The 11,829-nt window shown below is 39.9% G+C and overlaps 1 protein-coding gene across 1 annotated transcript; it reads right to left on the bottom strand.

Annotated features, from left to right (window-relative positions):
* Positions 1-6,011: 6,011 nt before the first annotated feature.
* LOC123325498 (olfactory receptor 2W1-like) lies at positions 6,012-6,955 on the bottom strand. Its single transcript, XM_044917360.1, is given in 2 exon segments — positions 6,012-6,394; positions 6,397-6,955. Coding segments are annotated over 2 exon segments (942 nt in total).
* Positions 6,956-11,829: the final 4,874 nt, after the last annotated feature.

The raw sequence follows: 11,829 nt of genomic DNA on the forward strand, positions 1-11,829 counted from the left end.
TTCCCTGTCCATTTTTGCCATTCTAACTGGTGTAAGGTGATATCTCAGTGTGGTTTTGATTTGAATTTCCCTGATGGCTAATGATGGTGAACATTTTTTCATGTGTCTGTTGGCCATTTGTATGTCTTCTTTGGAGAAGGGTCTTTTCATATCTTCTGCCCATTTTTTGACTTGATTATTTGTTTTTTGGGTGTTGAGTTTGAGAAGTTCTTTATAGATCTTGGATACCAGCCCTTTATCTGTAGTGTCATTTGCAAATATCTTCTCCCATTCTGTGGGTTGCCTCTTTGTTTTGTTGACTGTTTCCTTTGCTGTGCAGAAACTTTTTATCTTGATGAAGTCCCAAAAGTTCATTTTTCTTTTGTTTCGCTAGGCTTTGGAGATGTATCTCGAAAGGTGGCCGATGTCAAAGAGGTTACTGCCTATGTTCTCCTCTTGGATTTTGATGGATTCTTGTCTCACACTGAGGTCTTTCATCCATTTTGAGTTTATCTTTGTGTAGGGTATTGGAGAATGGTCAAGTTTCTTTCTTCTGCATGTGGCTATCCAATTTTCCCAGCACCATTTATTGAAGAGACTGTCTTTTTTCCATTGCATATTTTTTCCTGCTTTGTCGAAGATTATTTGACCATAGAGTTGAGGGTCCAAATCTGGGCTTTCTATTCTGTTCCATTGGTCTACTATGTGTGTGTGTTTTGTGCCAGTACCATGCTGTTTTGATGATCACTGCTTTGTAATATAGCTTGAAATCGGGCAATGTGATGGCCCCAGCTTTGTTTTTCTTTTTCAACATTTCCTTGGTGATTCAGGGTCTTTTCTGATCCCATATAAATTTTAGGATTGTTTGTTCCAGCACTTTGAAAAATGTCATTGGAATTTTGATTGGGATGGCATTGAAAGTATAGATTGCTCTCGGTAGCATAGACATTTTAACAATGTTTATTCTTCCGATCCATGAGCATGGAATATTTTTCCATCTTTTTGTGTCTTCTTCAATTTCTTTCACGAGTGTTGTGTAGTTCCTAGAGTATAGATCCTTTACCTCTTTGGTTAGATTTATTCCGAGGTATCTTATGGTTTTTGGTGCTATTGTAAATGGAATTGTTTCTCTAATTTGTCTTTTTACAGTTGTATTGTTAGTGTGTAAGAAAGCAACTGATTCTTGTGCATTGATTTTGCATCCTGTCACATTACTGAATTGCTGTATGAGTTCTAGCAATTTGGGGGTGGAGTCTTTTGGGTTTTCCACATAAAGTATGATGTCATCTGTGAAAAGAGAGAGTTTGACTTCTTTGCCAATTTGAATACATTTTATTTCTTTTTGTTGTCTGATTTGCTGTTGCTAGGACTTCTAGTACTATGTTGAACTTTTAAATTCTTCTTTCATTTCCTTGTTGACCCATTCTTTCTTTAGTAGGATGCTCTTTAACCTCCATGTATTTGTGATCCTTCCTAATTTACTCTTGCGATTTTGTTCAAGTGTCAAAGCACTGTGATCTGAAAATATGCAGGGAATAATCGCAATCTTTTTATACCAGTTGAGACCTGATTTATGACCCCATATGTGGTCTGTTCTGGAGAATGTTCCATGTACACTTGAGAAGAATATGTATTCTGTTGTTTTACGATGGAACACTCTGGATATATCTGTGAAGTCCATCTGGTCCAGTGTGTCATTCAAAGCCCTTGTTTCCTGTTGATCTTCTGCTTAGATGACTTGTCCATTGCTGTGAGTGGGGTGTTGAAATCCCCTACTATTATTGTATTACTATCAATGTGTTTCTTTTTGTTTTTTATTGGTTTACATAATTGGCTGCTCCCAGTTTAGGAGCATAAATATCTATAATTGTGAGATCTTCTTGTTGGATAGACCTTTTTATTATGATATAATGTCCCTTTTCATCCCTTACTATGGTCTTTGGTTTAAAATTTAATTTGTTTGATATAAGGATTGCCCCCCAGCTTTCTTTTGTGTTCCACTGGCATGATAAATTGTTCTCCATCCCTTCGCTTTCAATCTGGAGGTGACTTTAGGTCTAAAACGAGTCTCTTTTAGACAGCATATGGCTGAGACTTGCTTTTTTATCCAATCTGATACCCTGTGTCTTTTGTTTTAGCCCATTTACATTCAGAGTAACTATTGAAAGATCTGAATTTAGTGCCATTGTATTATCTGTAAAGTGTTACTGTATATTGTCTCTGTTCCTTTCTGGTCTATGTTACTTTGGGCTCTCTCTTTGCTTAGGGGATCCCCTTTAATATTTCTTGTAGGGCTGGTTTAGTAGTCACATATTCTTTTAGTTTCTGTTTGTCCTGGAAGCTGTTTATCTCTCCTTTCATTCTGAATGACAGCCTTTCTGGTTAAAGTATTCTTGGCTGCATGTTTTTCTTATTTAGTGCTCTGAATATGTCATGCCAGCCCTTTCTGGCCTGCTAGGTCTCTTTGGATATGTCTGCTGCCAGCCTAATGTTCCTACCTCTGTACATAAGGACATTTTGTAGCAAGCTGCTTTCAGCGTTTTCTCACTGTGTCTGAAATTTGCAAGCTTCACTATGGTATGTAGGGTATTGATATGTTTTTATTGATTTTGAGGGGGTTCTCTCTACCTCTTGGACTTGAATGCCTATTTCCTTCCCCAGATTAGGAAGTTCTCAGGTATGATTTGCTCAAATATACCTTTTGTCCGCCTTCTCTCTCTGTGTATCTTTCTTCTTCCTCTGTGACCCCAATAATTCTAATATTGTTTCACCTTATGGTATCACTGATTTCTCAAAGCCTTGCCTCATGGTCCATTAGTTGTTTTTCTCTCTGTTCCTCAGCTTCATTCCTTTCCATCTTCTTGTCTTCTATGTCACTGACTCTCTCTTCTGCCTCATTTACCCTAGGTGTTAGGGCATCCATTTAGACTGCATCTCAGTTAAAGAATTTTGAATTTCAGCCTGATTAGATTTTATTTCTGCACTACGAGATTCTCTAGAGTCTTTTATGGTTTTTTCAAACCCAGCTAGTAACTTTATAATTGTTATCTTAAATTCCAGCTCTGACATTTTGCTTATATCTATATTGATGAGATCCTTGCCAGAGAGTAATACCTCTGGTTCTTTCTTTTGTTGTGAACTCCTCCTAGTCATTTTGTCCAGAGCAGAATGGATGAACGAGAGAACAAAATCAATAGTATCACCCACTCTCCAAGTGAAATACACACTAGACAAATCCTAGTAGGTCAGAAACCAAAAAAGGAAAGGAAAAAAAAAAAAGAGAGAAAATAGAGAGACTATAATCTCCCAGGTCAACAAAACAGGGTGATCCACTTGGTCCTGGATATATTTTGGTCTGTTTGTTAGAAGACCCTAAAACCCAAAATTGTAAAGGAAGAAAAACTTATGTATATACAAAAATAAAATTGAATACAGTTAAAGGAAGCCAAAAATGAAGAACATATCTATAAAATGGAAATATAAAAGTGAAAGTTTAAAAAAGACCCACAGGGCGCCTGGGTGGCTCAGTTGGTTGGGCAACTGCCTTCGGCTCGGGTCATGATCCTGGAGTCCCTGGATCGAGTCCCGCATCGGGCTCCCTGCTCGGCAGGGAGTCTGCTTCTCCCTCTGACCCTCCCCCCTCTCATGTGCTCTCTCTCATTCTCTCTCTCTCAAGTAAATGGATAAAATCTTTAAAAAAAAAATAAATAAAAAAGACCCACAAAGAGTTGAGAAAATACAAAACTAATTGAAAAGGAAAAAAAAAAAGAAAAAAAGGAAAATTTTAAACTGAAAGATAAAGGAATCATGAGAAAAAAACTTGAATTCTATGTACTATTTTCCCCTACTGCTGGTGTTTTGCAGTTCTGTGTGCTCCATAAACTTGGTATTCGCCTGATGTTCCAGCTTCTGGGGGGTGGACCTTCTGTGCTGATTCTCAGGTGTCTTTGCCTGGGTGGAGTTTCACCACCCCTTGCCGGGGGGGCTGGGCTCAGTGTAAGCTGCTCTGGTTGCTCTGTGTGCCTTTTGTTCCCTGAAGGCTTTCCACAGTGCTTTAGAGTATGAAAATTACAATGTTGGCACCCCAATCTCCAGCCCCAAAGCTGAAAGTCTGTGGCCTCCTCTCTTAGGTAAACCCTCAGGGAAAAGTGGTCTTCACTTTTGTGTGCACCAAACTCTGTAGACTCCTGTGGTGCGCACCCACGCTGATCCTCCTGGGGGAGTGAGGGGGGACTTGCCTTGGTTCTGTTGCTTGCTGGGCCCCTGCTCTGAGAGCAGTAGCCCAGTTGGGCCGTGGTAGGCAGTTCAGTGCAACACTGAGCTGAGAGCCCACTCCTGGGGCTTGCTGATTATAGCCACTTCACCATTCCAATGCTTTGGAACTCTGCTGCACTCAGGCATGCCTGTTCTTTCTGTGACACAGGGGATCCTGAGGCCACACTGTCCCACCTAGGATTCTGCCCTGCTTTGTCACCTGAGCACCTTTCATGCAGGGACATCTCTCACTGGAGCAGACCTCCAAAAGTTCTGATTTTGTACTCCACTGCTATATCACTTTCTGGCAGCTGGCTTATGGAGGCTCCCTCCCCCACGGTTTATCTTCTGGTATATCCCCTCAGATTCACTTCTCCTCACCTCCTATCTTACAAAAAGTGGTCGCTTTTCTATTTATGGAATTGCAGCAATTATTTTCTTACATCTCAGGATTAATTCATAGATGTTCAGATTGATTTGATAGATATCTAGCTAAATTCAAGGGACCAGATGAAATGAGGTCCCCTACTCTTCTGCCATCTTGCCTCTCTTCCATTCTCTAAATAATAACATTTTATATTGATTTCACTTAGGTGAAACTCCTCATTTCCTTCATTTCTCTTATTTAAGAGACTTGAGAAACTGTTACTCACCTCCTTTCACACATGTATAGGAAGAAATTAATTAAAATCCACAAGACCATTTTAATTTTCTTTATAGAGACTCAACATCTCCCTATTCTCTGTAACAGTGGTCGTCAAACTTTAGCCTGATTACCTGTAGTGTTTGTTAAAAACATTAGTTGCTGGGTCCATGCTCAGATGGTTGGCTCAGTAGGTCTGAGGTGAGCCTAAGAGTGTCCATTTCTGATAAGGCACCAGGTGATGCTGTTGCTTCTGATCCAAGGAGCACACTACCTTACAGGAAAAGCCCAAACTCCTTATCAGGCCATGGAGGGTAAAAGTTAAGCTACGCTAACAGAGAGACCCCAAAGTGGAGTGGCTTAATTAATTTTAAATGATATAGGACCTTTTTCTCCTGTAATAGTGTGGAGGCATTGCTGTGCTGGAGAGGTGGATCTGTTTCCATGTTATTGTTCCATTCCTTCTTAGGGTTTGGTAAAGCTAGGTACCCTCCACATTCACATTCCAGCCAAGAGGAAGGGGAGGGGAAGAAGGGTGAGAGCAAATGGCTTCATATGTGAAGATAACCCAGGAGTTGCCCACATTACTTCCTTGGCATTGTGTTGGTGGATGCCAGGCTCGGAAATGCAATATGTACATTGTGGCCCTGTGTCCAGTTAAAACTAGAAGCCAAATGTGGAATGGATATCAGTGGGTAGTTGATCTCCAGCACAAAGGCCCTGCTGGCAGGATCAGGTGCCTGAAAAGGAGTTTTATTTCCCATGAAGGTTTTAATTCTTGTGGGAAGAAATCAGTGTCGTGGGTAATCCTACATTAAAATAAATTTCCCTGTGAAATATTTTCTTAATACTTTGTACATATCTCTATTATTATACTTAGCCACATTTCATAATTATATGTTTAGTTATCTGTAATCCTTGAGTAGTCTTGAAGCTTTTTAAGTGTATGAAGCTTCTTTATGTGTCTGTATCTTTCTCCTTGTAATTTCTGTCTACTTCCTACTTATTTACAAAGTTAGCACCACAACAAATCCGGTACATGGTGAACACCCATTAAAAGCTCTTTGCATAAATGAATTGGTTTATCTTCTGTTGGTAAAGGTCAGTATTATTTCTTAGCTGTCTTCCATCTAACTCATGACTTTGCTGACCATTTTTCTACATGTAATATTCTCTTTACTGCACTCTTTACATCTTTGTTTCTTAAAGTGTAGATCAGAGGGTTAAGAGTGGGTGTGATGATTGCATAAAAGAGAGTAAGGAACTTCCCCTCATCTTGGGATGTGCTATTCTGTGGCCTCATGTACATGTAAATGATTGTTCCATAAAACAGAGTTACTACTGTGAGGTGGGAACCACATGTATTAAGGACCTTACGCCACCTTGCCTTTGACTTGATCCTCACGACAGCTTGAGTGATAACTCCATATGAGATGAAAATTAGTGATATAGGTGCTAGAAGAAATATCACTCCAAGAGCAAAGACAGTGATCTCAATTACTTTCGAGTAGACACAGCCATCTTGATCAATGCTGGCATCTCACACAAGAAATTATCCACTTCCTGGTGTCCACATCTGGGTAACTTCAAAGTCAAGGAGCAAACAGTTAAGGCGCTGCCAAGGCCACCTAACCAGGTGGTGAGCACCATCTTCTGGCAAAGCTGAGGGTGCATTATTACTGTGTAGTGAAGAGGTTGACAGACAGCGGCATAGCGATCATAGGCCATCACAGCCAGGAGAAGACATTCTGTGGATCCCAGGTCGAGGGCAAAGAAGAATTGGAGCACACACCCTCCATAGGTAATAGACCTTGTTGGACCCCATAGATTTACCAGCATCTGGGGGATAATGCTAGTTGCATAGCAGAGGTCCAAAAAAGACAAATTGGATAAGAAGAAATACATGGGAGTATGGAGCTGGGTGTCTAGGTAAGATATAAGAATGATGGTTGTGTTTCCTACCAGAGTCACAGTATAGAAGATGAAGACAACCTCAGAGATGATACGTTCTAATCGGGGTTGATCAGAAAACCCCAGCAGGATGAAATCTGTTGTGGAACTTCCATTGTTTGTGTCCATGGCTCCTTAGGAAAGTCTAGGAGACAAACCATGGTAATCAAAATAGCATCAGCCCCAGGTAGAAATAAAAATCTCTGTAGTTTGTCATGAGTATCCCAAATTCACTTATTTGTGTGTTTTTTCTCATTTGGAACACCTCTGTTAACACTTTTCCTGCGTTCAGTGCCCAAAGCCTCTCTGTGTTCATGCATAACCAGAGTGGTTTTATTTTTATTTATTTACTTGTTTTTTAACTTTATTTTATTATGTTATGTTAATCACAGTACATCATTAGTTTTTGATGTAGTGTTCCACAGTTCATTGTTTTCGTATAACACCCAGTGCTCCGCACAGTATGTGCCTTCCTTAATGCCCATCACCAGGCTAACCCATCCCCCCACCCGCCTCCCCTCTAAAACCCTGTTTGTTTCTCAGAGTCCATAGTGGTTTTAACAATAATGTGGTAAACCCAGTCACACTGAATTGTAAATCATTGAAAGGGCTTAATTTGCCATGACGCCTATGGTTGTGTGTATTTTGATTCAGAAATCCTTGTAGTTAATGATATAATTGAAGAGTGGGATATATTCTGAGGGGTTGTTCCTTTTTTTTTTTTTATTCTTATGTTAATCCCCATACATTACATCATTAGTTTTAGATGAAGTGTTCCATGATTCATTGTTTGTGCATAACACCCAGTGCTCCATGCAGAATGTGCCCTCCTCAATACCCACCACCAGGCTAACCCATCCTCCCACCCCCCTCCCCTCTAGAACCCTGTTTGTTTTTCAGAGTCCATCGTCTCTCATGGTTCATCTACCCCTCCGATTTCCCCCGCTTCATTCTTCCCCTCCCGCTACCTTCTTCTTCTTCTTTTTTTTCTTAACATATATTGCATTATTTGTTTCAGAGGTACAGATCTGAGATTCAACAGTCTTGCACAATTCACAGCGCTTACCAAAGCACATACCCTCCCCAGTGTCTATCACCCAGTCACCCCATCCCTCCCACCCCACCCCCCACTCCAGCAACCCTTAGTTTGTTTCCTACAATTAAGAATTCCTCATATCAGTGAGATCATATGATACATGTTTTTCTCTGTTTGACTAATTTCACTCAACATAATACCCTCCAGTTCCATCCACGTCGTTGCAAATGGCAAGATCTCATTCCTTTTGATGGCTGCATAGTATTCCATTGTGTATATATACCACATCTTCTTTATCCATTCATCTGTTGATGGACATCTTGGCTCTTTCCACAGTTTGACTATTGTGGACATTGCTGCTATAACCATCGGGGTGCACGTACCCTTTTGGATCTCTACTTTTGTATCTTTGGGGTAAATACTCAGTAGTGCAATTGCTGGATCATATGGTAGCTCTATTTTCAACTTTTTGAGGAACCTCCATACAGTTTTCCAGAGTGGCTGCACCAGCTTGCATTCCCACCAACAGTGTAGGAGGGTTCCCCTTTCTCCGCATCCCCTCCAACATCTGTCGTTTCCTGACTTGTTCATTTTAGCCATTCTGACTGGTGTGAGGTGGTATCTCATTGAGGTTTTGATTTGGATTTCCCTGATGCCGAGCGATATGGAGCACTTTTTCATGTGTCCGTTGGCCATTTGGATGTCTTTTTTGGAAAAATGTCTGTTCATGTCTTCTGCCCATTTCTTGATTGGATTCTTTGTTCTTTGGGTGTTGAGTTTGATGAGTTCTTTATAGATTTTGGATACTAGCCCTTTATCTGATATGTCATTTGCAAATATCTTCTCCCATTCTGTCGGTTGTCTTTTGGTTTTGTTGACTGTTTCCTTTGCTTTGCAAAAGCTTTTTATCTTGATGAAGTCCCAATAGTTCATTTTTGCCCTTGCTTCCCTTGCCTTTGGTGATGTTTCTAGGAAGAAGTTGCTGCAGCTGAGGTCAAAGAGGTTGCTGCCTGTGTTCTCCTTTAGGATTTTGATGGACTCCTGTCTCACATTGAGGTCTTTTAACCATTTGGAGTCTATTTTTGTGTGTGGTGTAAGGAAATGGTCCAGTTTCATTCTTCTGCATGTGGCTATCCAATTTTCCCAACACCATTTGTTGAAGAGACTGTCTTTGTTCCATTGGACATTCTTTCCTGCTTTGTCAAAGATGAGTTGACCATAGAGTTGAGGGTCCATTTCTGGGCTCTCTGTTCTGTTCCATTGATCTATGTGTCTGTTTTTGTGCCAGTACCATACTGTCTTGATGATGACAGCTTTGTAATAGAGCTGGAAGTCCGGAATTGTGATGCCGCCGGCTTTGCTTTTCTTTTTCAACATTCCTCTGGCTATGCGGTAGTTGTTCCTTCTTGAATGTGTGACATAAGCATCACTTGATAATGACAAATTTTTCCCTTGTCAAAGGAATGGAGTTTGAGATAAAAAATTAAATGACCCATTTTCTTGGAATAAGCTCCACCATTTGGTAACAGGATCACTTTCCATATTCACTTCTAGATGTGTTCATTCCAGCCATTGTCATCACCATCACCACCAACCTCCTCCTCTTGTCTCCCCTCCTATTCATCATTGCACACATGGCTGTTCCTGTATATTCTGGTGTTCCCTATTATAGTGACCTTTTTTGGTGCCAGGAAAATATCATCTTTCCTTTTAACCTTCATTTCCATGTACAGAGGCCATGTGTTTCTTGGAATACCTTTCATGATTGCTATTACACCATATAAACAACCTACTTACTTGTTGCAGAGTTAAAAACTAATTCCAGAAACATTTGGCTATCACATACCCACAGCAACCACCTGTGTCAGCCCCTACTCACCTGGCCATTCAACAAAATTAGCAAGGTAGGTAACTCGAACAAGAAGCAGCTCAGTAAACAGTCAGTGAGTTGTTTTTCTGCATGGCCTTTACCAAATACTTGAGTCAATCCTCTGGTTGCTTTGGAACTCTATAGGTAAAGCCTCATTTCAATTCTGAAAGATTACAGAAAAGGGATTAAGAAAACATAAATTTCACTATTTTTGAATATGTTAGCGTATCATTAAATCAATGGAATGTTTAATGATTGAATTATTTATAATTTTTTAGTTTTTATTTTTTGGTTTATGAATGTTTTATGCATATAATTTCTGACCATGAACTTCAGACCTAGGGTACTTTGTATTCATAGTGTTTGGGGACAAGGACTAAAAAATTTATTTGCTGCAGTTAGAGTAAAGTAAAGTAAATTAAATTACCTACAGTATATGATTGTTACAGGCAGTTTAGTTAGAACATGAAAATGTTTAATCATGAAAAGGAACTGTTATTACCAAGTGGTATGAGATAGGGGTATAGTTTTTCTCAATACAACATGGAAATTTAATTTGAGTGTGAAGTTTTTATGTGGCGAAAGTCATCTTTGGCATAATGCTTAAGTGCACAGATTCTGGACTCAGATCTTGGTGTCAAATCCCAGCTTCACTACTCGGAGGTAATATGTGCTTGGGCAGTTATGTAACCTGTTGGTACACCAGGTTCTCTATATGTTCAGTGAAGATAATAATATTCTTCAAAGGGAGGTGGTGTGTGTTAGTATTTGTGAAAACACTAGGAACAGTGCTCGGTTTGTATCAAATTCTCAAAATTGAAAATTGTATTCATCTACCCACAAGTTATTATTATTCTATTTACCCCTGTTCTCTTCATTTTTCACACTGGTGATTTTACCATGATAGGCTAGAACTAAACTTGGAATGCTTAAAATTTACGTTTGCATAACTTTTTAAATGCACAGACACTCATGTACACAAAAGTGCCCACACACATGATGTACAATCTGAACTGATAAACCCAGAGGCAGGAGAGGACAGAAGACTTGGCTCCCAACATGCCTTGATTACAAAATGCACAGGGGTTCTTTGCCCACTTAAGGTGGGATAGATTGGGGATTAAAAGGCCATAGAATTTTAGAGTTGAAATAGACTCAGAAAGCATGATCCAGACTTCTGCCCTAGGAAAGAGCTCTCCCACAGAATGTTCACACAACTCCTGTTTTCAGAGTCTCATAGCTGTCCTTTAATCATGGAATAAGTCAATTCAACATGACTTCATTAAAAGAACAGTTTTATTATACAACAAAACATAGATACAGAGAAAAGCAAAAGTTTGATGAGTTAAGGTGAATTTCTTGTAACTAACAGGCAGGTCAGGAAATAGAACCTTGGCAAGCACCCCAGGAGCTTCTTTGTGCTGCATCCCAATCATTCATTACCTTTCCCTTTCCCCAAAGTATCCACTGTCCTGATGTTTACAGTAATCACCTCCTTGTATTTTAATAGCTTGATTACCAAAATATGCATCTCTAGACAATATTGTTTAGTTTGGTTCATTAAAGACTGTTATACGTCAGGGCTGTCTGGGTGGCTCAGTTGTTAAGTGTCTGCCTTCGGCTCAGGTCGTGATCCCAGAGTCCTGGGATCGAGCCCCGCATCGGGCTCCCTGCTCAGCGGGAAGCCTGCTTCTCCCTCTCCCACTCCCCTTGCTTGTGTTCTCTCTGTCAAATAAATAAATAAAATCTTTAAAAAAATTGTTTATATGTCTTTTGAGTTTCCTGCAATATTAGAACCGACTATCCTGTATGCTCTGAGGTTTATGTTCCCATATTAAGTGCTTGATGGTGGTCAGCTCTTCCTAACACTGTACGATATTTAATTACCATGCTTCTTTGGTTGGTATCAATTGGACTCACCTGGTTTATTGAATGCCTTCAATTAGTGAGTTGGGAAGTGAGCACGTACTCTAGGTCTGCTGTACAGCTGAAGAAGACCATGAGCATCCATATTGCATGTACAGTTTCTAAAATATATGTTAGCTAGGTTTTGCAGGTTAAAAACATTACTGGCTCAGTTTAAGTTTTGGGTCACAT

This window comes from Neomonachus schauinslandi, chromosome 8 (genome assembly GCF_002201575.2).
Source record: "Neomonachus schauinslandi chromosome 8, ASM220157v2, whole genome shotgun sequence".
NCBI classification, from domain to species: Eukaryota; Metazoa; Chordata; class Mammalia; order Carnivora; family Phocidae; genus Neomonachus; species Neomonachus schauinslandi.